Below are 27,062 nucleotides of genomic sequence, written 5' to 3' on the forward strand. Positions count from 1 at the left end.
TGTCTGCGAGGTGTCTCCATGGTAATGTTTGTTAATAAGTATGTATCTTGGAGTTATATCAAAAGCAAGAATAAATAGGGACTAACTGAGGTCTTGAGTTGAGCTCTTCTTCTATGAGTTAAATGTTTAGAAATCTATTTTGGCTGTTGTGCTTACTTTATTTTTAAGTAGTGTAGGTTTACCAGACAAGTAGAATGTGATTATTGAATAGATGATAGAAAGATAATACTGAGCCAATAAATGCTAAATTCTCACTTATGAAAGAATGATTTATTCACTAAGATCTATTTACTAAGGAGGTGGGGATATGAGTAAAAATTTAAGGAAAGTTATCCATGGTGATTGTAAGCAAAATGATTTTCTAGTTGAGAAAATTTTTAACAATTTATCTTATTTAACCAGATCACCTGAAAATTGGGTTAGCTGGGAAGTATTCCCTGAGTAATATAATAATATTATTAACTGATATGTTACAGTATTTTGCCTTTTCTAGTGTCGGAAGCAGGATACTTTTTTTTTTATAAACTCAGAATTTTCTGCCATGATAGGAATAGCCAGATAAATGTAGTGCTGTGGATTCGCATGTTTGTGCGTTAGCTTGAACTCTTTTTCCCTTCTGCCTCCTGTTTGACTTTAGCACGTACTGAAGTGAAAGGGAAGACAGGGTCAGAATACAAGTGAAATTGATGTGTGAGATCCTAATTAGCCAAAATGGAATTGTGTTAACTAAAATATCAGCTTTTTAATTCCCTCGTGATATTCTGGTCCTCCCTAATTTTTATTGAGAATTACCTGTTAATTTTCAATTTCTTGCACGTATGGCTTAATAGTAAAGATGTTGCATTCTTTCTCCCACTGACTGAGTTGTTTTAAGTCTTTGGATTGGGGATAATTTAAAATTTTGGTAAGTGGGCAAAACAGAATGAGTTTCTTTCTTTTTTAAACAACCTGGTTGAAACTATTGTGCTTTAATAGGAGTATTGCACAGAGGGAAGCTGTTTGAAAGGTAGAAAGTGAACGGACCAATAGATTTTCTTCCAGCTGACTCGGGAGCTTTCAGTGAAGGCAAGAAATATCAATCAGTGTTCACATAAGAATGCGAATATTTTTATTATTCCTTTTCTTGATACAAGAGCAGAATATTAGAAATCACTCGTGTGTAAAACAGCTCTATCTGATTTCATTTCTTGCTAATTGATTGTTGTTTTCCACTTTGATTTAGAGGAAATACTGGTCACTAAAAATATGTAAAGTACAAAATCTACAACAAGGGATATTTTCTTATCTAGAAACAAGCATTTTATAGTAAAAGGGTCTTTTCCCCCTGTTAGTGTTCTCCAAAAAGCCAAATGGTGATTGTGAATTTGACTTGGATAGTAACTTACTTTTAGACTTTTTCCACTGCGTATTCTAACGAATGTATTTTCTTAGAAGAGCCTGCATCCCAATTGAGGTGAACATTGGAAATTGTCTGACTTTTTTTTTAAATATACCTTTTTCCCAGAATGTAATGTATTTATGTAATTTATTGACTCTTAACCAGAGTAGTCAGTATTAATCCTATAGCAGAAGTTTAAGTTGAATGGTTTTTAGTGTATTGTGAAGCACTATATAACATTCTCTAAGGAAGAGTCTCACAAGGGTATTTTTTAGGACCCACTTATAGTGCAATAGATCTGGAAGATGCTTCCTTAATTTAAGTGATAGTGGCTGCTTGACCATTATGTTGGTCCCCTGTATAATTGTAAGGCCAGATTTTTCTGTCATTGAATAGGGATCTTATGGTAGCCAGAGGCGGGCCTGCTCATGTGAAATGCATAAAAAATTTTGCCTTTGTGCCATCTGAACTTTCATAGTAGGATAACAGAATAGGCTGATCTTGGTCCTTTGGGTAGAAATTATTGTCTTTCCATAAAGTATTGCTATTGGTGAAGGACTGCCACTTCTTAGTGATGATTAGTTGGGTAATTTTGGCACTAAAGGTCTCACTTGAGGATGTGCCTTTGCCCCCTCTGGTGTCCTGAAATTTCGGTAATTTCAGTGTCTACGTGCCATCTTTCTCTGAGAAGTGGTCTCTCTTGTCAGAGCCTTTCTAACTGCTTCCTGGTAGTTCTTTGCCCTAGAAGAAAAAAGTCTGTCCTGCTCACTGCTCCTGTTCTCTCACTGATTTACCCCCAATTCAGCATAAGAAGTAGGATATTACAACTTTTGAAACTCTCTTTATATTTTTCTTTGCTCAGATTCTTGGGCTAACACTTTTTCTGAATTTTGTTGTTTATTCCCTTTCTTTTCTTTATAGCTTTATATGTATGTTTATATTCCTAAATAATGTTATTTAGTTTTGCTCATTGATCTTTATATAAATAAAATCATACTGTGTGTATTAATTTCAGCTTTGGTTTTGAGATTCATTCATGTTAATACATTTAATTGTAAGTTATTCATTTTCACTACTGAATTTTATTGTTTGAATATAGCACAAATTAATTATACATTCCATTGTTGGTATTGCTGGTCTTTCTCCAGTTTTTTTGCTGTTACAGATAATACTGCTACAATTATTTTTGTACTTGTCTTCTCGTGTTGTACATACACAGACTTTTTTCTTGGGTAACCATGGTTTAAAATGCTGTATCTCAACTTCACTAAGTGATGATATTTACCCCCAATCTACATTCCAACAGCAGTATATAAAAATTCCCTCTGCTCTGTATCCCTGTGAAGTATTGACATGGTGAGATTTTTCTTCTTTTTTTGTCTTTCTGAAGAGGTGTTAAATGGGATCACACTGTAATCTTGATGGTCATTTTTCTTATAATTGGAAGGTTTGTATATTTATTTGCCATTAGTGTCTTCTTTACTTTAAAAGCTTGCTTGTGATTTTTGCTCATTTTTGTATTGAAATTTTTTAAATTTATTTTTATTTTTTGTTGGTGAGGAAGATTGGTCCTGAGCTAACATCTGTTGCCAATCTTCCTCTACTTTTTATGTGGGATGCCACCACAGCATGGCTTGATGAGTGGTGTGTAGGTCCGTCCTTGGGATTTGAACCTGCGAACCCCAAACTGCTGAAGCAGAGTACTCATACCTAACCACTACGTCACTGGGCTGGCCCTTGTATTTTTTTTTTTATTGCGTTTATGTATGCTGGATACTAAACTTTTGTCAGTTTATATGTATTGCAGATAACCTTCTAGATTGTGACTTGTCTCTTTGCTCTTTAGCATCCTAAGAAACATCTTTATTACAAATGTTTGGTTTCTCTATCTACTCCCACAAGGTTTTGTCAAATTATTTTTATTGGCATACTTTCTTTCCTGTTCTCCTTCCCAAATCTAAACCTATTATAAAACCTTGGCATATAAGACAGATGGAGGAGGAGCTGATCTGGTTGGGATGGTGGACTGGGAGTGCTGCGTGGGTTTCTTTGAGGCTTTTAGGACCTTGGGGTTATCGGGAATCCATAATGAAAACCATTTCCTTAAGTCAAATAGAATATTAAAACAAGAATTCAACAAAGTAAACTGTTTTATTACATGTGAACTTATCCCCTCTTTCCACAAACACACACTTAGCTGATTGCAGCATAGTCAGGAACTGAATAGAAGCGGGAAAGCTTTCTGAACAGGTGAGATAGCTTTAAATTTTACTGCAAGCTCTTGGCCTTGTAAAAGCCTTTGATTTAGACTTTGTGGACTTTGAAATTGTATAGAGTCCCAACAGCTTTGGTTGTCTTGATCATTCAGCTGTCTTCTGATTAAGAACTGCAAATTAGGGGAGGCAGAGTTGCACAGGCTTCATGTATATGCTAGGTATATACTTCATATACTAGAGGAGAACATTCATTTTTCATTCAGCGAATTTGAATGACTGCTCTGGGTCACATACTTTCTTAGGCCCCTGGGGCTAAAGAGACCTGAAGACGAGAAGAGAATGTGGTCGGTTTGTGATTACCCACAAACTTGAATGGCTGGAGTAGAGCATGAGGGGGAGGTGAGAAGTGAAATTAGACAGAGTTTTTGTTCAGTATAAGGGACTTGGGCTTTATCGTATAGACAAGGTGTCGGCAAACCATGGTCTGCTGCCTCTTTTTGTATGGCCTGTAGGCTAAGAATAGTTTTTACTCTTTTAAATGGTTAAAGTTGGAAAGAATTTTTTTAAAGAATTATATTTTATGACGTGAAAATGAAATGAAATTCAAATTTCAGAGTCCATAAAGTTTTTTATTGGAACACCACCACATCCATTCAAGTATTATCTCTGGATGATTTTGTGCTACATTGGCAAGAGTTGAATAGTTGCTCCAAAGATGGTGGGACCTGCAAAGGCTAAAATAATTACTCTTCAGCCGTTTACAGAAAAAATTTACCAACCCTTGCTGTAGGTGCCAGAGAGCCATTGAAGGGTTTAATCACTCACTAACACTGGCCTGTTTATGTTTTCATAGCTGGCATTCATGGATCTCTAGCATATAGGCTGCAGGCTGGGCAAGACCAGAGGCAAGGGGACTCCTTATCATGCAGTGTTTCCCAAACTGCATGTCAGTTACCTGCTGCAGAAAGTGTCGTATGTCTGAGTCTTTAGCTTGGGAAATACTGGGTCAAACAAGGGTTAGCAAGTTTCTTTCCTGCTGAATGTAACACAGACCTTTATTTCTGGTAGGTTTATTGTGAATGTCTAAGAGGAGAATGTAGAGGGCAGCATTTGCTGATGGTTTTGAAGAAAATGCCACTGCACATGAATGAACATTTATCTGGCCTTCTGCCTGCTTTTCTGTTGGAGGCTAGGTCAACCTGCATCATGCATTGTTATGGCAGATACCTTATGACACCTGTCGTAGAACAGACATACTGAGATGAGTTGTAGTATCTGTGCAGATTTATTTTATTTATTTATTTCATTTTATTATATTTTTTGTTTGTTTTGAGGAGGATTAGCCTTGAGCTAACATCTGCTGCCAATCCTCTTTTTGCTGAGGAAGACTGGCCCTGAGCTAACATCAATGCCCATCTTCCTCTACTTTATATGTGGGATGCCTACCACAACGTGGCTTGCCATGTGGTGCCATGTCCGCACCTGGGATCCGAACTGGTGAACCCCAGGCCTCCGAAACGGAACGTGCGCACTTAAATGCTGTGCCACTGGGCTGTCCCCAATCATCTTTTCCTATTTATCATTTACATATGCCCAAACCCCCCGCAGATTTAATGTTTGTAAAAATCTTGTGGGTATGTATTTGATGTTGCAGAGGGTTTGGGCATATGTAAATGATAAATAGGAAATGATGATTGATTGACAGAAGGAGGAGCAGAATGAACAGACCATTTGGAATGAGAGTCTGTATGTATATGGGATTTGAACAAACAAGTTTAATTGAAGGAACCAGATTTCCTTGCTCATCCTGTTTCCACAGCACAGCCCTCTGCAGGCTTTCGACTATTCCTTTGGGGGCCAAAGATTAAATAGTGTGGAAGAATTTATACCTGTCTAGTTTTAATATCACAGCTGTTCTTGTTGTCTACTCCAGCTCTTTCTAAGCTCAAGGTACCTTTTAAAATTCTTGTAGATTAAACTCAGATGTAAGTATTAAAGAAATGTCTTTTTAACAAATGAATTAATTAAAGTACACTAAATGGAAAATCTGCCAGTGTTTAAAAGAAATTAAAATCAGGTCAGATTTCTAATATAGTTTTGTTTTATGACTGTCCCTCTTAATAACTGTAATTGTATATAATAATATCAAGTTAGCTACATTTATCTAACTCCCCCCCTTTTGGGGGCATAGACATAACATATCTTGAAAAACGAGGAATGTAAATTGTTAAATTAGCATAAGAAAATAATTGGATAATTTTATTTTGATTTATGTTAACATCAATTTATTTTCTCTTTGAACAGATGATGAATAAGGTATTTGGAGGTACTGTGCACAAAAAAAGTGTTAGAGAAGATGGAGTCTTCAGTATTAGTGTGGATAACACATGTTCATTATTCAGGTATTATAGATATTTTTAAATGAATACGAATAGTAGTAGACCAATTTAAAGTTGGGACTGTTGGTCTTCAATATTGGAGAATCTGTAATTCTTAGACAAAATTAAGGCCACAGTGGCCAAGGGTGTAATTGTCATATTTGTCTTCCATTTGAGTGTCAGGACAGCAGAGGAAGGTAGTGACACTAGTTAGGAGTGAGGAAAGCACTTGGGACATCATTTGAAAGCACCTGTGCAGTCTTCTGTGGAATTGCACATTGTGATGCCAGCCTTTCTGCTTTCCCCTTTTCACTCTTGGGTGGTGTGTGATTCTAAATGTTAGTGTGCCAGATGTGGGAAATGGACAGTGTTTTAAACTGTCCTGCATCTACCAGATGCATTGTCTTCCTCTTCCCCCACCACATCTTGCTGCCCATCTGTTGGATTCATTACTGAGTATGTGTTGTATTTCCCTCCTCCTCACTTCCTCTGCTGTACCTGAGCGTGATGGTAGCTGGAGCACGGTCTTTAACAGTGAATGTATTGATTAATTTTGTTTCTGGATGACAGTAGATTTGGTGCTGTAGCTGTAATCTGTTTAAAAATTGGTGAATGAGCTGTTCAGTAGCTTCCTAGAATTGTTTATCTTCTGTGTTACTGAAAAAAAAAAAAAAAATCCCTGAATTTTCATTCGTTTTTCGGGAAGACCAGAAAACTTATGTTTTGATTATTTGCGTTTTGGGGGGTAGTTTTCCCCTGTTTTGGATAGAGCCCATTTTGGTGGACTATTGGTAGAGTTACTTACTTGCTTCATTTTGACCAAAATGTTGTTTTTATTTTAAAATCACATTTCACCCTAACTGTGTTAAATCTGTAAAATGCAGGGTGATGTCAACTAATGAGCATGTGTGATTATTTTTATTATTCCTTTTAACTGCTATTTTTAGTTGCAGGTTTGTTTTGTTTATTAACACGTATTCTTAAAGGCTTCATTGACTTATGCCTAAATTATTATTTTTTTTTTTTTTGCTGAGAAAGATTTGCCCTGAGCAAACATCCATCCATGCCAATCTTCCTCTTTTTTTTTTTTTTTAAACTCTGTGGGCTGTCAGCGCAGCATGGCTGCTAACAGAGTTGGGTGTAGGTCTGCAGCTGGGAGCTGAACCCAGGCCACTGGAGTGGAGCCTGCTGAATTTAACCACTAGGCAACTGGGGCTGGCCCCTAAATTAATTCTTAATGAATAGTTTTCTCCAAATTGAACAGATCATAAATTTAAAAATCCAAGTTATGAACTTATTTTTATCTAAAAAGGAGTTATAATCCCAGTTTTTACACAAAAGTGGCTGTGGCTGGCTTTATTGAGGAAGAGTAAAGATAAGTGTATCTGTGTTCAAATATTCTCATTTTTCAATGGAGATTAATTTAAAAAGCCACAGTTGCTCAAAATACTTCTATGAACTGAAGCCCAGTAGTGTTTGCAGTCCAGTGCTTGCTCCACCTCCTGAGGGAGAGCTGTTGTGCACGTTCGTCTGTGTCTCAGGTGACTGCTCTTGAGAACTGCTTCAGGAACCTTGCTGGTGGTATGTGCTGCTGCGAGATCTGGTTGAGATTTAAAGTTTTCTGTCTTTCTAGTTCTAAAAGTTTGGGACTCACTCATACCCTACACTAATCCTAAATAGCAGTGATGACAGCAAGAACCCCAAAACATCCTTTTGGCTTTAATGTACTTTATCTTCTTGCTTTATTTTTAATTTTTTATTTCTTAATATTATTTAATATCAAGTGCTCATTCAGATTTTCCCATAATGTAAAAATGTCTTTTTATGGTTGATTTGTTTGAATCAGGGTTGAGAGAAAGTCCACATGTTGCATTTGATTAATGTTACTTAAATATGTTTGCATCGATGCCATTAATTTCTTCTGTTCTTAAGATGAATCCTAATAAAGATATAATGTTGAAATTTTATAGCCTCTTGAAATTATATTTGTGTGTGTGGTTATACTACCAACTTTATATATTTGTTTTCAGTTTTTATGGATTGCCTTTTTTGAGATTTAATATTCTTTCAGTGGCTTTATAATGGATAGAGCAAATATAAATTCCAGCAGTGTTGCACTATTACATGCTGTTTCTGTTTTCTTGATCTACACATATGACGAGCTAGTGTATCTAAAGCAAAAGAACAAATGTCCAATTATAGGAGGAATAAGTCCTGGGGATCTAATGTACAGCCTGGTGACCCCAGTGGATTGTGTACTTGAAAGTTGCTGAGAGAGTGGATGTTCAATGTTCTCACCACACCAAAAATGTGTAACTGTGTGAGGTGATGGAAGTGCTGAACAAACCTTCTTGTGATAATCATTTCACAATATATACGTGTATCAGATCATGTTGTACACCTTAAACTCACACCATGTTATATGTCAGTTATAGCTCATTAAGCTGGGGATAAGAAGCAAAAGAATCCATTAATCGTGTGTTTAATTAAGAGATCTGTGTGTTGTGTTTTATTTTTTTGTATGTTTAGGGGCCTTCAGAAGGAAGAGATTGTTTTGCTTACCCATGGAGATAGCGTAGACAAAGTAGCCGATGGATTCAAGGTTGTGGCACGTTCTGGGAACATTGTGGCAGGTGAAAATTCTAAAACTTCTGCAGATTTCGTTTTTGAATGTGTATCTGAAGAGTCTAAGCATATGTTTCTGTATGAGGTACTGTTTTTGACTTATTTTTTAAAGATATTGTAAATGTGATAGGCTCAACCATTAATTTATGAAGAGAATTTAATATTAGGATTATCTAGAAGTCACTGAATAGTTTGCTCTAAAATACTTTCTAAAATATTCTCTCTAATGTAAGTTTTTCAGACATAAAATACAGCTACTACAACTGAAGAAAAATTTGAGAACTGTCTGTCTTTCTCGCATGCCGTATTTATGGTTGCCTTTTCTTCCTTTCTTGGGTGAATATGGGCAGGTGTCTTGGGACACCTGCAGAACACCAGACTGAGACCCCAGGACACCTCTCTGATTCTGGATTGGCAAACTCTGGCCTGTGGCTTGCACCCAGCCTGTAGCCTGTTTTTTCATGTGCAGGAACTAAGAATGATACTTACATTATTCAAGGGTTATAATAAAAGACAGAGACTGTGTATGTGCCCCACAAAGCCTAAAATTTTTACTTTCTAGGCCTTTTTAGGAAGTTTGCCAATCTATGCTCTAAATTGTTTTGTTCTCTACTGTTTTGAGGAAGAGGAATTGATGTTTTTTTTTTTTTTAAGATTGGCACCTTGAGCTAACATCTGTTGCCAATCTTTTTTTTTTCTTTTCTTTCTTTTCTCTCCAAAGCCCCCCAGTACATAGTTGTATATTTTAGTTGTAGATCCTTCTGGTTGTCCTATGTGGGATGCTGCCTCAGCATGGCTTGATGAGTGGTGCCATGTCCGTGTCCAGGATCTGAACTAGCAAAAACCCTGGGCTGCCGAAGTGTAGCGTGGCAACTTAACCACTCGGCCACAGGGTGGCCCCTGATTTTCTTGCAGTTTGTGATTTTGGCTTGTTTGCTTAAATAATTGTAATGTATATAAGCAACATTAATCCTGGAAATCAGTAAAGGAAAAAAGTGGATTTATCAATAAAGTTCTTGTTTGAAATGCCACACCTAAATAATAAGTTGAAAAAGATTTGTCATGGATAAACTGAATTGAATAATCTGCCTGCAATTACTTAACAGACTAATACATTAGCACAGGAATTATCAAGAATGGTTTTCATATTGAAAAGTTTTTACTTTATATAAAACATCGACAGTGGTAGATGGGCTTATGTTTTTTCTTTTTAAACAATCACAGGTTTTTCAAATCAGTGGCTAGTTTCTTTCTTCTTTTTTCTTTTTGGAAGATTGGCCCTGAGCTAGCATCTGTTGCCAATTTTCCTCTTTTTTTTTCTTTTTTTCTCCCCAAAACCCTATTACATAGTTGTATATCCTAGTTGTAAGTCATTCTAGTTCTTCTCTTTGGGATGCCTCCTCAGCACGGCTTGATGAGCAGTATGTAGGTGCTCAGCCCGGAACTGAACCTGTGAACCCCAGGCCACCAAAGTGGAGTGTGCAAACTTAACCACTAAGCCACTGGCCTGGGTCCTGTTATCTTGTCTTTTTGATAATAGAAGTCCTAGTAGCTGTGAGGTGGTATGTCATTGTGAGTTTGATTTGCATTTGCCTGATGATTAGTGATGTTGATCACCTTTTTATGTACCTGTTGGCCATTTGTAGGTCTTTGGAAAAATGTCTATTCAGGTACTTTGCCCATTTTTTAATTGAGTTATTTGTGTTTTTTGCTGTTGAGTTATATGAATTCCTTGTATATATTGGCTATTAACCTCTTCTTGGCTCTGTAGTTTGCAAATATTTTCTCCCAATCCATAGGTTGTCTTTTCTTTTTGTTGATGGTATTCTTTGATGTGCAGAAACTTTTTAGTTCAGTTCTGCTTTTGTTGCCTTTGCTTTTGGTGTCAAATCCAAAAAATCATTGCCAAGGCCATTGTCAAGGAACTTTTCTAGGAGTTTTATGATTTCAAGGTTTTACGTTTTAGTATTTAATCCATTCTGAGTTGAATTTTGTATATGGTGTAATGTAGGGATCCAGTTTCATTCTTTTGCATGTGGCTGTCCAGCTTTCCCAACACCATTTATTGAAGAGACTGTTCTTTCCCTATTGTATTTTCCTGGCTCCTTTGTTGTAAATTAATTGATCATATATGCGTGGGCTTATTTTCTGGGCTCTCAGTTCTATTCCATTGGACCATGTGTCTGTTTTTGTGTCAGTACCATACTGTTTTGATTACTATAGCTTCATAATATAGCTTTGAAATCAGGAAGTGTGATGCCTCCAGCTTTGTTCTTTCTCAAGATTGCTTTGGTTATTTGGGAGCTTTTGTGGTTCCAAGCAATTTTAGAGTTGTTTCTCTTTCTCTGAAAAAGCCATTGAAATTTGATAGAGTTGAATTGATACTGTAGATTGCTTTGGGTAGAAGGGACATTTTAACAATATTAATTCTTCCATCCATGAACGTGGAATATCTTTCTGTTTATTTGTGCCTTCTTCAGTTTCTTTCATCAGTATCATAGTTTTCAGTGTACAAGTCTTTTACCTCCTTGGTTAAATTTATTCCTAAGTATTTTATTCTTTTTCATGCTATTGTAAATGGGAATGTTTTCTTAATTTCTCTTTCTAATAGTTCGTTTTTGGTATATAAAAACACAACTGATTTCTGTATGTTGATTTTTCTGTCCTGCAACCTTACTGAAATCATTTGTTAGTTAAGTTTTTTTGGTGGAGCCTTTAGGGTTTTCTATATGATATCATGTCATCTGCAAATAGAGACAATTTTACTTCTTATTTTCTGACTTGGAGACCTTTCTTTTCTTTTCCTTGCCTGATTGCTGTGACTAGGATTTCCAGTACTATGTTGGATAAAAGTAGCCAGAGTGGGCATCCTTGTCTTGTTCCTGATCTTAGAGCTCTTGACCATTGAATATGATGTTAACTGTGGGTTAGTCCTGTATGGCCTTTATGATGTTGAAATATGTTCCCTCTGTACCCACTTTGGTGAGAGTTTTGATCATGAATGGATGTTGAATTTTCTCTAATGCTTTGTCTGCATCTATTGAGATGAGCATACAATTTTTACCCTTCATTTTGTTAATGTGGTGTACATTGATTTGTGGATGTTGAACCATCTTCTCATCCCTGTTATAAGCTCTACTTGGTCATGGTATATGATCCTTTTAATGTATTGTTGAATTCTGTTTGTTAATATTTTGTTAAGGATTTTTGTGTCTGTGTTCATCAGGGATATTGGCTTGTAACTGTTTTGTTTTCTTTTGTTTTTAGATTGGCACCTGAGCTAACATCTGTTGCCAATGTTTTTTCTCTTCTTCTCCCCAAAGCCCCCAGTACATAGTTGTATATTCTAGTTGTAGGTCCTTTTGGCTGTGCTATGTGGGATGCCACCCCAGCATGTCCTGATGAGCAGTACCATGTCTATGCCCAGGATCCAAACCAGCAAAACCCTGGGCCTCTTAAGTGGAGGGTGCAAACTCGACCACTCAGCCATGGGGCCGGCCCCTGTAACTTTGTTTTCTTGTAGTGTCCTTGTCTCACTTGGGTATCAGGCTTGCTGACCACATAGAATGGGTTTGGAAGTGTTCCCTCCTCTTCTGTTTTTTGGAAGAGTTCAGTAAGGGTTGGTGTTCGTTCTTTTTTAAATGTTTTGTAGAATTTGCCAGTGAAGCGATCTGGTGTTGCACTTTATTTTGTTGCAGGGTTTTTGATTACTGATTCAGTCTCCTTACTTGTAATTAGTCCATTCAGATTTTCTATTTCTTCATGATTTAGTCCTGGTAGGTTACGTGTTTCTAGGAATTTATCACATTTCTTCTAGGTTGTCCATTTTGTTGGCAAATAATAGTTCATAGTAGTCTCTTACGATCCTTCATATTTGTGTGGTACAAGTTGTAATGTTTCCTTTCATTTATAATTTTATTTACTTGAGTCCTCTCCTTTTTTTCCTTGGTAAATCTGGCTAAAGTTTTGTCTATTTTGTTTATCTTTTCAAAACCCAGCTCTTAGTGCCATTGATTTTTTCTTTTGTCTTTTTAGTCTCTTTCGTTTATTTGTGCTCTGATCTTTTTAATTTTCTTCCTTGTATCAACTTTGGGCTTAGTTTGTTCTTTTTCTGGTTCCTTGAAGTATAAAGTTAGGTTGTTTGAGATCTTTTTTCTTGATGCAGGCGTTTATCACTATAGCCTTCCTTCTTAGAATGGCTTTTGCTGCATCCCATGAGTTTTGGTTATTTCCATTTTTATTTATCTCAAGATTTTTTAAGTTTCTTTTGATTTCTTCTGTGACCCATTGGTTTTTCATGAGCATGTTGCTTAATATCCACCTATTTGTGAATTTTCCAGTTTTCTTCTTGTAATTGATTTCTAGTTTCATAACATTGTGCTTGGAAAAGGTGCTTGATATGATTTTAATCTTCTTAAATTTGTTTTGTGGCCGAACGTTATGATTTATTCTGGAGAATGTTCCATGTACGCTTAAGAAGAATGTTTATTTCTCTCAACATTTTAAATATTTCACTACATTCTCTTCTGCTTTCCATGGTTTCTGAGAAGCCGGATATAATTCTTATCCTCGCTCCTCTATAGGTAAGGTGTTTATTTCCTCTTGCTTCTTTCAAGATTTTTCTTTATCTTTGATTTTCTGTAGTTTGAAAATGATATGCCTAGGTGTAATTTTTTTTGTATTTATTCTACTCAGTGTTTTCTAAGATTCTGGATCTGTGGTTTGGTGTCTGACATTAATTTGGGAAAATTCTCATTTATTATTGTTTCAAATATTTCTTCTGTTCCTTTCTCTTTCTTCTCCATCTGGAATTTCCATTATGCATATGTTACACGTTTTGTACTTGTCCCACAATTCTTTGATATTCTGTTTTTTCCTTTTTCATTTTCAGTTTTGGCCATTTCTATTGAGATATCCTCTAGCTTAGAGATTATTTCCTTGTCCACGTCCAGTCTACTACTAAGTCCATGAAAGGCACTCTTCATTTCTGTTACACTGTTTGTGATGCTAGCATTTCTTTTTGGTGCCTCTTAGGGTTTCCAGTTCTCTGCTCACTCTCCCCATCTGTTCTTGCATGCTGTCTGCTTTGTCCATTAGAGCCCTTGGCTCCTTGATCACAGTTGTTTTAAATTCCTGGTCTGATAATTCCCACATCCCTGTTATATCAGAGTCTGGTTCTGATGCTTGCTCTCTCTCTTCAGATGGTATTTTTTGCCTTTTGGTATGCCTCATAGTTTTTTGTTGGTATCCAGACATGATGTAGTGGGTAAAAGGAATTGCTGTAAATAGGCCTTTAAGTATGTGATGGTGAGGGGTGTGTGTGGGGGCAGTGTTCCATAGTCTTATGAGTAGGGCTCAGTGTCTTCGTGAGCCTGGGGCCCTGGGCTATGGACTTCACAAGTGCTCCTCAGCTTTTTCCCCCCGTTAGATGGGACAGGATGACTAGAGTGGGCTGAAGTTGGCTATTGCACTTCTCCTAGGTCAGTTAGGCTGGTTAAATAGTTTCTCTCATGAGGACACCTTGTTAAGAAGAACAGAATGGTCTAGTGTATTTCAGAACGGTTCCTAACCCTAACCCTCCACCTGTTGGAACCATGAGGGGATTTTTCTCTAGTATTCACTGGGAGAACTTGGTCAGGCTACTGGAGATAAAATTCATAAAAGGGTGGGTGCCCCTGATGCCTGTGTCCTCCTGGAGTTTTTGTCTCTCAGATTGGTCCATACTGAGCCTCCAGCAATTTGTCACTTAAAGTTCAGGCTTTCCTGCCTCAGCAGTGTTTCTATGGAGGTTTGTCCTCATGGGTCTCTGCTCCGGAGAGTTGGGGTTCTCTGTGTTCACCTGTTGGTCTCTCCAAGGGCAGTGGTCAGCTTTCACTTGTTGTTAGGGCAGGGTGATGTCCCAGCTTCCTTCCAATCCAGTGCTGGATGGGAAACCGAGGTTAGGTTGGATTCTGATATGTTTTGAAGGGAGAGACAAGGGATTGACTATTGGATTGCATGTGGAGTGGGGAAGAGAGAATAGAATCAAGTTTTAACTCCTGAGTGTTTTGGCCCAGGTAACCAGAAGGATGAAGTTTCTGTTTACCTGATGGGAAAGAATGCAGGAGTCTGGGTTTGCATATTAAATTGATGGTGCCTTATTAAACATTGAAATGAAGGTGTGAGTGGGCGATTATATGTGTGAACCAGGGATGTAGAGGAGAAAACTGGGCTGGAGGTACAAATTTGAGGGTTATCAACATATGGGTAAAATTTAAGGTCATGAGAATTTGAGATGACTCGTGATGTATAGAGAAGAGATTTAATTACTGAATACTGAGTGACTTTTCATATGTAGAGATGGATAATAGGAGGAGGAACCGACAAAGCTGATTCAGAAGGAGCAGACAATGAAATAAGAAATGAAATGAGACTGATGTCTTAGAAGCCAAGTAAGAAAGTGTGAGGTTCCCTGGTGTAGTAGAATGGGTGTGGGTTTGGGAGCCTGACAGGCCTGATTTAACTCCTGAACTAGCTGCCAGTTCAGGCAGGATTCTTGATATCTCAGAGCCTTGAACAGAGTAACAGTTGCACGTGTAAAACATCTAGCCCAGCATCTGCTGCTCAGTAGATAATCAGTAATTTCTCAGAACCATATTAGTCAAGCCAGTGAGTTCTAAGAAACACTTAGGATATTCTGACCGGTGTAATGTATGGGGTTCTTCTAATACAGAAAACTGGAAGCTGCACATTTCAGGTGAAAGCCGTGTGGGATCAAGAAACAAAATTGAGTTTTCATTGAATTAGATAGATGAGATAGTTGAAGTAGACTGGGTGGAAAGTGAGGGTACTATGAAGTAATCTCTGTAGGGTTTATTTCACTTCATATAGTTCATTAATTGCTACATGAAGAAAGACCTTTACAAAGAAAGTTCATGGCAGTGTAGCTTTTATTTGTAATAGGTGTTTTTTTTCCTTTAGCTAAAAATCCACTAATTCACATCAGTTTTCACGTTTATAGAAGAAGAAATTGTGAGGAGTTACTGTGGTTGAGTCTTTTCAACATGAAGAAACTTTAATTTGTGATTGTTTTCTCTATAAAGGTATAGCAAATGAATCTAAAAAATTATATGGAGCACAGTTCCACCCTGAAGTTGGCCTCACAGAAAATGGGAAAGTAATACTGAAGAATTTCCTGTATGATATAGCTGGGTGCAGTGGGACCTTCACCGTGCAGAACAGAGAGCTTGAGTGCATTCGAGAGATCCGAGAGAGAGTGGGCACATCCAAAGTGTTGGTAAGCAGTCTCCACTGGAAAGTCTACAAGTTGATGTCAATAATGTTAGAATCAGAGCTGGCTTCCTCAACAGCCACCAGACAGTTCTGGGCGGCTGTGTGCCTTGTGGCTTGTGCTGTTTCAGAGTGTCTTTCAGTTAGCATACATACCTTGATACAGACAGTGTTTTTAGGTAATGGTTTAAGCTGATAGTTTTTTTTTTTTTTTTTAAAGATTTTATTATTTCCTTTTTCTCCCCAAAGCCCCCCAGTACATAGTTGTATATTCTTCATTGTGGGTTCTTCTAGTTGTGGCATGTGGGACGCTGCCTCAGCGTGGTCTGATGAGCAGTGCTATGTCCACGCCCAGGATTCGAACCAACGAAACACTGGGCTGCCTGCAGCGGAGCGTGCGGACTTAACCACTCGGCCACGGGGCCAGCCCCTAAGCTGATAGTTTTTATTTTCTTCTTGCTTATTGTACTCAGCTTGATTTTTCTTCTCATCTCGCCCTGTAGGTTTTACTCAGTGGTGGAGTAGACTCCACAGTTTGTACAGCTTTGCTGAATCGTGCTTTGAACCAAGATCAAGTCATTGCTGTGCACATTGATAATGGCTTTATGAGAAAACGAGAAAGCCAGTCTGTAGAGGAGGCCCTCAAAAAGCTTGGAATTCAAGTCAAAGGTATTGATGAACCCCAGAAAAGTTAATTTACACGTCAGGAGATGTTTAATCAAATCTGGCCTTAGGGCTTAAGTGAGCACACTGCCTTAACCAAGTACAGTTTTCCCAAAGAGCTCATCGTTGGTTTCTATTTCTACATTATAATTACTTCTGGTTCAAGAGTGATCCCAGTATGAGTTTTAAAACTGTTGATTACTCCTAATGTCATTTATAGATCAGTAAGTTACCATTCTAATTCTCTTCTACTCATTCTCTTTTTTTAAGTTATGTTTTCCCCACCTTTCATATTACTTATACATGAGACTATCCAAGCCTTTCCTACAACAGGTGCAGCTAGACAGATTATTTCACAGACAGAAAGGCTTATGCAGAGGAGAGGGGTGAAGAGTCTTTAGTCCTTTTTTTATTTTTAAGGCCACTAGTAAACTTCTTAGACCTTCACTGCATTTACATTTCTGGATATCTTTTAAACTTTGTGAAAAAAAAAGGTGTAATCAGTAGTTTTAGTGAAATCAAGTCAGTAGTTTAGTGATGCAAACCATACATATTATTGAATTAATTGGAATTGATGCCAAAAGGTTGAGTATAAAACGAACGTTTGTAGTTAAACATGAAGTGAAGACGAATCTGTTTGTTTCTCCTTTTGAAACATCTCTAGAGTAACAGTACAGGTGTAACAAGTGTGATGCCACAAAGACAGGGCATAGAGGAGGTAACAGCACTCTGATGGTTTCAGCAAGATGTTGGAAGGGGAAGCAGCTGGATAGAGCAGATCTTTTCTGATAAGCTAATGCAGCTTAAGTTTCAGGACTCCTCACTAGCCAAGCCTTTTCTAAAATCCTGGGAGGACCCTAGTAGTGTCTTCACACGGTCACATATTTTTATGAAACTTGCAAGTCAGATACTTGAATAATTTGTAGTTAATGAAGTTCACTGTCTTTTCATTCTCACTTGCTCTCTGTTGGGTGATATTGAGAGGGCCATGGGCATTTTGGAATTAGGCTGAGAAGAAGTTGAGTTGGGGATACCTTTAGTGGTATACATGTGATTTGCAGTCATTTCTGTGTAGAGTTAAGTTCATGTTAGCCATCCTAGTATTGTGATTTTTAAAAACCAAATTTGTTACTGTTTTCTGGAAGGGGGCCTCCAAATTGTAAGTTTCAACCCCACAAAAGCCTCTGTCCCTGGTAACTGACATAGTAGAATGGAGGACTCCACACCTTAGGGTGGGGGTGAGGGGAGGAAGGCAACAGAGAGCAAGAGTTCTGGGGGCTTGGGAATTGGAAGCGTTGGCTTCCCTGTGGGGCGTGGTTGTCTGGGTGAGCCTAAAACAAATCAGTTGAAAATCTGGGAAGCAGATCCTTTTCCTTAACCCAGGAACAAACTACCACTCTCCTTCCCCACCAGAAGACTGTGGCTTTATTTTCTAGAGAGGGTAGATGGAGAGGTTTTGGACTTGAATGTACCAGTACCAGGCATAGTTGAGGGTGGAAGTAGGATTTTACATTAAAAACAGTAGGATTAAGTAAAAATCTGTGTACTTGAATGGTGACTCTCTCCCTCCTGCCACTTCCTCCGTTCAACTACCAGAGTGCTGATAGGCAGGAGATTGGTGGTGTCTTCTCTCAGGAAATTGAGCAACCTAAGAGAAAGACCTATAGATTCACTGGTGGTCCCCCAGTGAAAAAGCCAGCTGCCTTGTCATCTTACGGTGAAGCCCACCAAATAGAGATCTTAGTCAGTCTTTAAGTACCTTGATCTTAAATATAAAAGGATAGCCAAGGATCGCTAAATATAGGTTCATAAACATCAGTTTTTCAAGAGACTAGTCATGTGCAGTTCTGAGGGCTTTGATCCCTGTGTGTCAACTGCTGCTTTCAACTCCCTTGGGGCTGAGCTTCTTAATGGCAGCTTTTGCTTGTTGCTCTGCTGGAGCAGAGAAGAGGGAAAGCAGTCAGCTGATTTACGGCATTGTGGCTGGAGCTCAGTAAGCGCCACGGGATTCTCAGAGCAAGTCAGCGAGAGCCTGTGTCTGGACTAGTTAGTCGTAGTTTATGGGTAGTTCTGGAATATGTAGGCAAATTAAGGGCAGATCAAAGAATCCATCTAGATTTTCTTTCTATAATTTGACCTGTTAGGAGATTTTTAAAAAAATCATAAATATTAGTTTAAAACGTACTTCTCTCTTCCCCAGTGATAAATGCTGCTCATTCTTTCTACAATGGAACAACAACTCTGCCAATATCAGATGAAGACAGAACTCCACGAAAAAGAATTAGCAAAACGTTAAATATGACTACAAGTCCTGAGGAGAAGAGAAAAATCATTGGGGATACTTTTGTTAAGGTACCTTTTTAATATCCTCAATGTGTACTATTTTTGATATGAATTGTAGTACATATTTGGTTTTTTTGGCTAAGAGTTTTACTGCATGTTGCTGTTACACTGACCAGTAGAAACTGTTCTATGTTTTAAAAAACATGTATACTTAACATTGCCAGGCTATTGTTGGAACTGTTTAAGAATGGGTATTTTCACTTGATAATAGACTGTAGTTCTTTGCGTATTTCAGTGGCTAGTTTTCGGTCTCTTGAAGGGAATGTTTGCATACATTTTTGAATTGTGTTAAAGCGTATGATCTTAAAGGAGTTTATTTTGGGAATTGGTGGGTTTCCTCTCCTGGTCAATATTGTAAAAGGACTCTGAGAAATTTTGCTGAAAGTATGAAGTTTTGCTGTCATTTTTAAAGATTCGTCTCTAAAAAGGTTGTTTTATTCCTGTTGGTTATAGATAGCTAATGAAGTAATTGGAGAAATGAACCTGAAACCAGAGGAGGTTTTCCTTGCCCAAGGCACTTTACGGCCTGACCTAATTGAAAGTGCATCCCTGGTTGCAAGTGGCAAAGCTGAACTCATCAAAACCCATCACAATGACACAGAGCTTATCAGGAAGTTGAGAGAAGAGGTAAAGCTTACGAGAACTTGTCCATACAGCTTCCCTCCCTCCCTCGGCCGTTTTTAAATGTGCAGTTCAGTAGTGTTGAGTGTATTTGCATTGTCTGTTCCCAGTGAACAACAGCTGCCCTCTTCTCCCAGTCCTCAGCCCCTGCTAACCACCACTCTGCTTTCTGTTCTTATGGATTTGACTGTTTCAGGTATCGCCTATAAATGAGGGTCATATAGTATGTGTCTTTTTGTGACTGGCTTATTTCACTTAGCATAGGTCCTCAAGGTTTGTCCATGTTGTAGCGTGCGACAGGATTTCCTTCCTTTTTAAGGCTGAATAATACTCTATTGTATGTATATACACATTTTGTTTATCCATTTATCCATGTATGGACATTTAGGTTGCTTCCACCATTTGACTATTGTGAATAATGTTGCTAAGAACATGAGTTTGCAAATATCTCTTGGAGACTCTGCTTTCACTTCTTTTGGATATATACCAAGAAATGAGATTGCTGGATTATATAGTGGTTCTCTTTTTAATTTTTTGAGGCATGTCCTTAATGTTTCCATAGCAGTTATACCATATTACAATCCCACCAACAATGCACAAGGGTTCCAATTTCTCCACACCTTGCCAACACTTTCTATTTCATTTTTTCAGTAATAGCCATCCTAATTGGTGTGAATTATCTCTCTTTTTATTTTAAGTATCTCGTGGATGTGAAATGGTATCTCATCGTGGGTTTTTTTTTAAAGATTGGTACCTGAGCTAACAACTGTTGCCAATCTTCCCCCCCCCACCCCCGCTTTTTCTCCCCAAATCCCCTCAGTACATAGTTGTATAGTTTAGTTGTGGGTCCTTCTAGTTGTGGCATATGGGACACCACCTCAGCATGGCCTGATGAGTGGTGTGATGTTCGCACCCAGGATCTGAACCAGCGAAACCCTGGGCCCCTGAAGTGGAGTGCGGGAACTTAACCACTTGGGCACAGGGCCTGCCCCTCATTGTGGTTTTGATTTACATTTCCCTAATAGCTGATGATGTTGAGCATCTTTTCATGTGCTTATTGGCCATTTGTGTTTCTTCTTTGGAGAAATATCTATTTGGCTCTTTTGCCCATTTTCTAATTGGTTTGTTTATCTTTTTATTATTGAATTGTAAGTGTTCTTTATATATTCTAGTTACAAGTCCTTTATCAGATATATGATTTGTCTTTTGTGGGTTGTCTTTTTACTTTCTTGATGGTATTTTATTTTGGAGAGTTTTAATTTTGATATACCAATATGATATTTTCTAATTGCCTTGTATTCTAATAAGAACTGGATCAGAGAATGGTGGGTAGGTTTGCTCTGATTTATTTATACTTAAAAAGTTTGTGTTTAAAATGTGTTTCAAAGAGAAATAAGATCACTGAAATATTCATCTAATTACTTATAAGCACATAGGAGGAAATACTTGAGAAGATGGAGTTTTAAAAAATGATTGTTTACTCTAAGGTAGAAGATTACAGGAAGAGCCAGTACTTTGTTGCTCTTTGTTTTCTGTCACTTTGGTTACTAATTTGTATTAATTAGCTTTTCCCCCCTGTAGGGAAAAGTAATAGAACCTCTGAAAGATTTTCATAAAGATGAAGTAAGAATTTTAGGCAGAGAACTTGGACTTCCAGAAGAGATAGTTTCCAGGCATCCATTTCCAGGTAAGAAATAGAATTGAATTATATTTGATTTGTCATTAGGCCTTTATGGTAAAGAAAAATCAGTTCAGACAATTTTGACATAATTTATTTTCTCAGGGAATTTGTAACTTGAGAGAATGAAAGGGTGGGGGGGGTGAATAAACAAGTTCTTTTTCGTACCTACTGTATATACTTCATTTTATTAAAAACTCATTTTTCATTGTATTTATATTTAAACATTATACCATCCCTATGATCTGGCATATCATGTTATCATCAGGTGAGAAAACCAAGGCGTACAGAGATTTTAATGACATTACCACACAGTTATTGGTGTTAGAGCTGGGATTTGCTTGTTGTTTCTACTATACCATGATATAGTCCATGGAAGCCAGGCTTAAAAATCTGTTCTCTGAAATCATTATCCCAGGCTGACTGGTATGAATGGATGAACCACTTCTTTGCACAATGCATTATGTAACTAATTCATGAACAAATGAAAAATATCAGTTTAAATAGTCATTTGCTGTCATATTAGAAACATAATTAAATATGGTGTTTGTTTAAAGTTAGAACCGAAAGTCTTAACCTATTTTTGCTATGAGTTCCTGAGCTTGGGCAAATGTTACACCTCAGTTTCTAGTTCTCTAATAGTCATTAAGTGATGAGTTGAGAGAATGTTCTAATTAAATAAAAAATGTAGTTATGGTTAACATTTCTTAAGTGCTAGTATGTGCTAGGCATTCTGCTATAGGCATTATACATGTTGTCTTATTGGATCCTCACAATGGGAAACTACTGTTATCCTGTTTTACAGATGAGGACATTTAGGGACAGAGGCTAATTTGCCAAAAGTCATTCAGATGAGCTTTGGGGCCAGGATCCTAGCCCCCGTAATCCCCCCTCAGAGCTTGTACCTTGAGTACCACATTGCCTCCATAAGAGTTACAAGGTGCCACCATGTGGTGATCAGCACTGTGTACATCAGGAAACCACACGGCTAGTCTTTTAGGATGTTCGGTCCCTGCCTCACGTGTTGGCAAAGGCTTGTGTGTGAATGTAATGGAAGGAGGCCAAGTGGTCCTGTGTCCTTGGTCATCATTTCAGTTAGATTCACTGGACTTTTTAAAAGTCTATTTTATATGTTGGGTTTTCTCTTATGTAAGATTTCATTGGTAAAAGGGATTTTGTTGCTTTAAAAAAACTATTTTTTTTTTGAGGAAGATTAGCCCTGAGCTAACATCTGCCGCGAGTCCTCCTCTTTTTGCTGAGGAAGACTGGCCCCGACCTAACATCCGTGCCCATCTTCCTCTACTTTTTATATGTGGGACACCTACCACAGCATGGCTTACCAAGTGGTGCCATGTCCGCACCCGGGATCTGAACCGGCGAACCCTGGGCTGCCGAAGTGGAACGTGCGAACTTGACTGCTGTGCCACCAGGCTGGCCCCTGAACTCTCTTTTGTTATATGTTTGATTTTTTTTTTCATAGCATACTCTTCTTCCTAAAATTAGATTGGTAGTTGATCCTGAGTAATGAATAATAAGATGGTTCATCATACTGTCATCTTTTGTGTATGTTTGAAAATTCCTGTAAGAAAAAAATGTAAATAGATTGGCACATATACTGTGAGTTAAAAATACTTTATTGGAGAATTTTGTGACACTTAATATATTGATTACCAAAAAATAGAACAGAAATCATTGATGTAAAGAGCATTGAAGCACTCTAAAAAATGATGGGTGGAAAAATAGCTACATTTGACATGAAGCTTTAAAAAACTTACAGTGGTTATATGTAAATTATCTCAATAAAACTGGAAAAAACTTACTATTGCAGATGGATTTCAATTTTTGGAAGGGTTTCATATTTTGTGAATAGTGCCATTTTTATATTAAACATAAAATTTATGTTAAATACCACGGTTACTCTTCTTTTTAGGTCCTGGTCTGGCAATCAGAGTAATATGTGCTGAAGAACCTTATATTTGTAAGGACTTTCCTGAAACCAATAATATTTTGAAAATAGTAGCTGATTTTTCTGCAAGTGTTAAAAAGGTAATAATTTGCATTAAATTGTATACTATAGGAGCTTTAAATAGACACAGCTAATCAGTACAAGGAATTGAATGGATTCTTGTTGTACTACGTATTTACAATGAATTTCTTAGGGTTTCGTTATTTGAAAATTCAGAGTAATTTAACCTTTGAAGTGACTGAAGAAAATATTCTACAGAGACTCTTAAATGCAGACTTCTCTTTCCAGCCATAGACAGATTGGGTACCCTGTGTCCCAAAAAATGCTAGATATGAAATGGTGTTTTAAAATACTTTAGGTATATTGCAAGAAAGTAAAGGAAACCATTTTAGGTCCCAATTGAGGATGAGTGGAAAAGTCTCTCAGTTCTTTTGTAGATTGGTGCCTAAATTCATAATCTGTGTGGTCTGAAAAACCACAAGCTAAGAGTTCTCATTTAAAGTGGACCTTGGTTGGTAGTGCTTCCAGATGTCAGGCAAGAAGCAGTGTAAATTCTCTTTGGAGTATCTTCCACCAACCATCAAAAATTCCCATAGATAAGAGTTCCAGCAGATATGAGCTTACACTAAAAAACTACAGAATGTGTATAGAAGTAAGTTACCATGAGCTTGTGGAAACAACTAGCCAAAGAAGACCCTCAGATACTTCAGATACTGGAATTAGCAGACAGACAATATAAAGTACATAGAATTAAAAGAAGCAATTGACAATAAGAATAAGGTATAGGATGAGAGACTATCAAAAATGTTTTGGCAGCTTTGAAAAAAAACTTAAGTTCTAGAAATGAAAATAATAACTGAAATTAAAAACAGCTAAAGAGAGAATTAGTGAAGTCAAAGACAGATGTTAAGAAATTATCCAGAAATGGGAACAAAGCATCCAAGAGAAAATACGGATAGGAGAGGTTAAGGTAGAATGGGAAGGTCAGCTTTAACATGTGTCCAGAAGGAGGTGATAGTCAAAAGGAGTTGAGTCTCTCCACACTGGGGAAAGATACCAGGCCTCAGGTTCAGGAAAACATAACACGTCCATCGGGATAAAGGACAAGAATGTGACCCCAGGAGGTGTACTGCACAGACCTGCAGACTGCCAGAGACCAAGCAGCTGCAGAGCAGACTGAAGACGCTGCACAGCAAAGACTGTTAGACTGAAAGCAACAGTAAGAGCAAAAGCACTTCAAGTGCCGAGAGAGACTAATCGTGAATAGTAGTGAATAGTTAAACTGTCTTTCGAGCACCAGGGCGAAATAAAGACATTGTCAGATAAGCAGAATTTACTACCGGTGGCCCATTACTTAAGGAACTAGAGGCAGTAGTTCTCAGCCCTGGCTGTGTATTAGCTTCATCTGGGTGAGCTTCTGAAGTATGCTGTGCTTGGGCCTCTTTTAGAATTTATTATTTACCGTGTAATTTGAATGTGCAGCTAGGGTGAAGAATCACTGTTTTAACCCACTGACTGAGAGACAGAAAGGAATGATAAGCAAAGAAAATGGTAAATGGGTAAAATTGAAACAAACATAGACTGTATAATAAAAATAATCTCTAATTTTTGGTGTTTATTAAACAAATATTGTAGTAATGTGTAGCTAAAATAGCGTACAAGCCACAAGGGAGATTGGCGTTAAAAAGCATTTGGAAATGCTTGTGTTGTTTGCCAGGAGGACAGAGATTGCTTTCTTTTAAATATCTATGTTAACACTTAAGAAGAACTGCCAAAGAATAAAAATAGAAAGTTTAACTTCAAAACCAGTAAAGAGGAAATAAATGAACTGGGAGAAATCATTGGTTGAGAAGAATGTAAGAAAGGAGAAAGAAATGTAAAAAGTGGAACAAATAGAAACTACTAAATAAAATGGTAGAATGAAATCCAACCATATCATTAACCCACAATTAATTAAAAGGACTGATATCTCTAGTTAAGACAGATTGTCAAACTAGATGAAAAAGTAAAATCTAACTATAGTCTGTTTATAGTCTCTTAGGGATAGAAGGAGTGAAAGTGAAAAACGGAAAAACATGTACCAGGCAAGTGAACCAAAAGCAAATAGGTGGAGATATATTAATTTGAGACACAGTTGACTTTATGGGAAAAGTTTTTATTTCAGATAAGGAGAAGGTTTGACTCATGTGAGGTGTGTCACCTTGCTGGTGACTGTATTAAATCCTGGATGTGTGTAAATCTAATCTGCATTTCTTATCTTAAGATATTTAACTTCTCATAGCCCTAGCCCTCAGGAACGGAAGTCTGACTTACTGCATAGCACACACAAGTCAAAGAGAAGTACCAAATAGGATCTATTGCTGTATATGTAAGGTGGTAATAAGTACCAAAAGAGTAGATAACATTTCTTGAAACCTTGAGAAACATAAATGTCTCTTTGATCTTCTCAGCCGCATACACTGTTACAGAGAGTCAAAGCCTGCACGACGGAAGAGGATCAGGAGAAGCTGATGCAAATCACCAGCCTGCATTCGTTGAGTGCCTTCCTGCTGCCCATCAAAACTGTGGGGGTGCAGGTGAGCCATGTGAAGTCACTGCCCTGGGGTTAGCTCTTTCCTCTAGTAGTGATATGGGGATGACTTAGGAAAATGAAGTGCGAAAGTATATACCAAGTTTAGAAATGAAGAAGGCAATGTTTTATAGAATGCTTATGGGGTGAAACATTCAGGCTGAGATTGTAGTTTCGGAATAACTGTCATCTCCAACCAAAAGTAAAAGTTGAAAGGATGTTATGCTCAGGGTTGGCTTGATTCTGCTTCTGCCTTGAGGGCAGATCCCAGGAGGTCGTGTCCTCATTTATCCTTCTTGGTGTGACATATCCTGTGGCTTTAGAAGTCTTTAATGGCAGGAAGCCCTCAAATGAGCATGTTACACCGTTTAGCTCTCGTCTCAGCTGGCGTATTAAGCCAGCGCTCTCTGCTCTTCAGCATGGCTTCTCTCTTCCAGCTGTGAATGTGTACAGCTAACATCTTTTGTATTTATTGTTCTGTCTCTCCAGTTGTAAAAGCATGTGAGGATAATATAGTTCTCACTTTTCAAATGCTATTCATAAATAGATTATTTTAAGTCACCCTTTATTCATATGAACCTCATGTGAGTTTCTGGGGAAAGAAAGCTTGGGAGAGTACGGAAGAGGAGGGTTTCTTTTCTGTTATTTAAGGTGTGCAGGTAAATGACAATGAGAAAAGGTGTCAGTAATTGAACTCAAAATGGTATGACTGCCAGTTATTGGGTTGATGTGTTTGTAATGGCTTCTTTTAGTAGAATTATGTATGGAAAGAAGTTGACTCTGTTTTAGAGATTATTTATCTAGAACTTAATAAATGTACTCTTTTTTCTAAATATATGAATCTGAGCCATCAGTTTAAATTCCTCCTTCTGGATTCGTATAGCTCTGTCTATAAATAAGATGATAAAAATTTCATTTTTACTTTTAAACTAAACTGAAATATTTTGGTTCATGGAAATGGTAGGGCCAGCTGTTAGGTCAAGAACTCTTTCCTCCTCACTAGTTATCTGGTGAACCTTTTTAAATTGCTTTTTGGTTTAGTTTGATTTTTTTTTAAAAAGCAAATTACATGTATTAAACAGGATAAAAGGGAAAGGGAATCTATTACTAGTTTCATTAACTTATTTTTAAGTTAACTTTTTTAGCTTAAAGAAATTAATAAGTAAATGTTCATGAAATTATTTTTATCTCCAACTTGAGAACCCTTTATCCACCTGATAAACATGGACAGCTCTTGCCTGCCAAATTAAGTGTGCTGGCCGCCACAGTTGGGCAGGTGTTTGGAATGAAATTCCAATGGGCCTCTGGCATGTGTTGAAAAAATTCTTGAAATTACCTTAACACTTTATGTCTGAA

General features: G+C 37.5%; 1 protein-coding gene across 4 annotated transcripts in view; it reads left to right on the forward strand.

The window, feature by feature from the left end:
• Positions 1-27,062, forward strand: part of GMPS (guanine monophosphate synthase) — a 54,804-nt gene that overhangs the window by 22,179 nt on the left and 5,563 nt on the right. For all 4 annotated transcript variants that reach the window (XM_023621172.2, XM_070239212.1, XM_023621173.2 and 1 more), the window contains 9 exons: positions 5,899-5,996; positions 8,502-8,605; positions 15,680-15,873; positions 16,370-16,535; positions 18,730-18,881; positions 19,326-19,499; positions 21,075-21,180; positions 23,102-23,217; positions 25,588-25,713. In XM_023621172.2, the coding sequence (XP_023476940.1) occupies positions 5,899-5,996; positions 8,502-8,605; positions 15,680-15,873; positions 16,370-16,535; positions 18,730-18,881; positions 19,326-19,499; positions 21,075-21,180; positions 23,102-23,217; positions 25,588-25,713 (1,236 nt within the window). The remainder of the gene's footprint in view (positions 1-5,898; positions 5,997-8,501; positions 8,606-15,679; positions 15,874-16,369; positions 16,536-18,729; positions 18,882-19,325; positions 19,500-21,074; positions 21,181-23,101; positions 23,218-25,587; positions 25,714-27,062) is intronic.

This window comes from Equus caballus, chromosome 16 (genome assembly GCF_041296265.1).
Source record: "Equus caballus isolate H_3958 breed thoroughbred chromosome 16, TB-T2T, whole genome shotgun sequence".
Taxonomy (NCBI): Eukaryota; Metazoa; Chordata; class Mammalia; order Perissodactyla; family Equidae; genus Equus; species Equus caballus.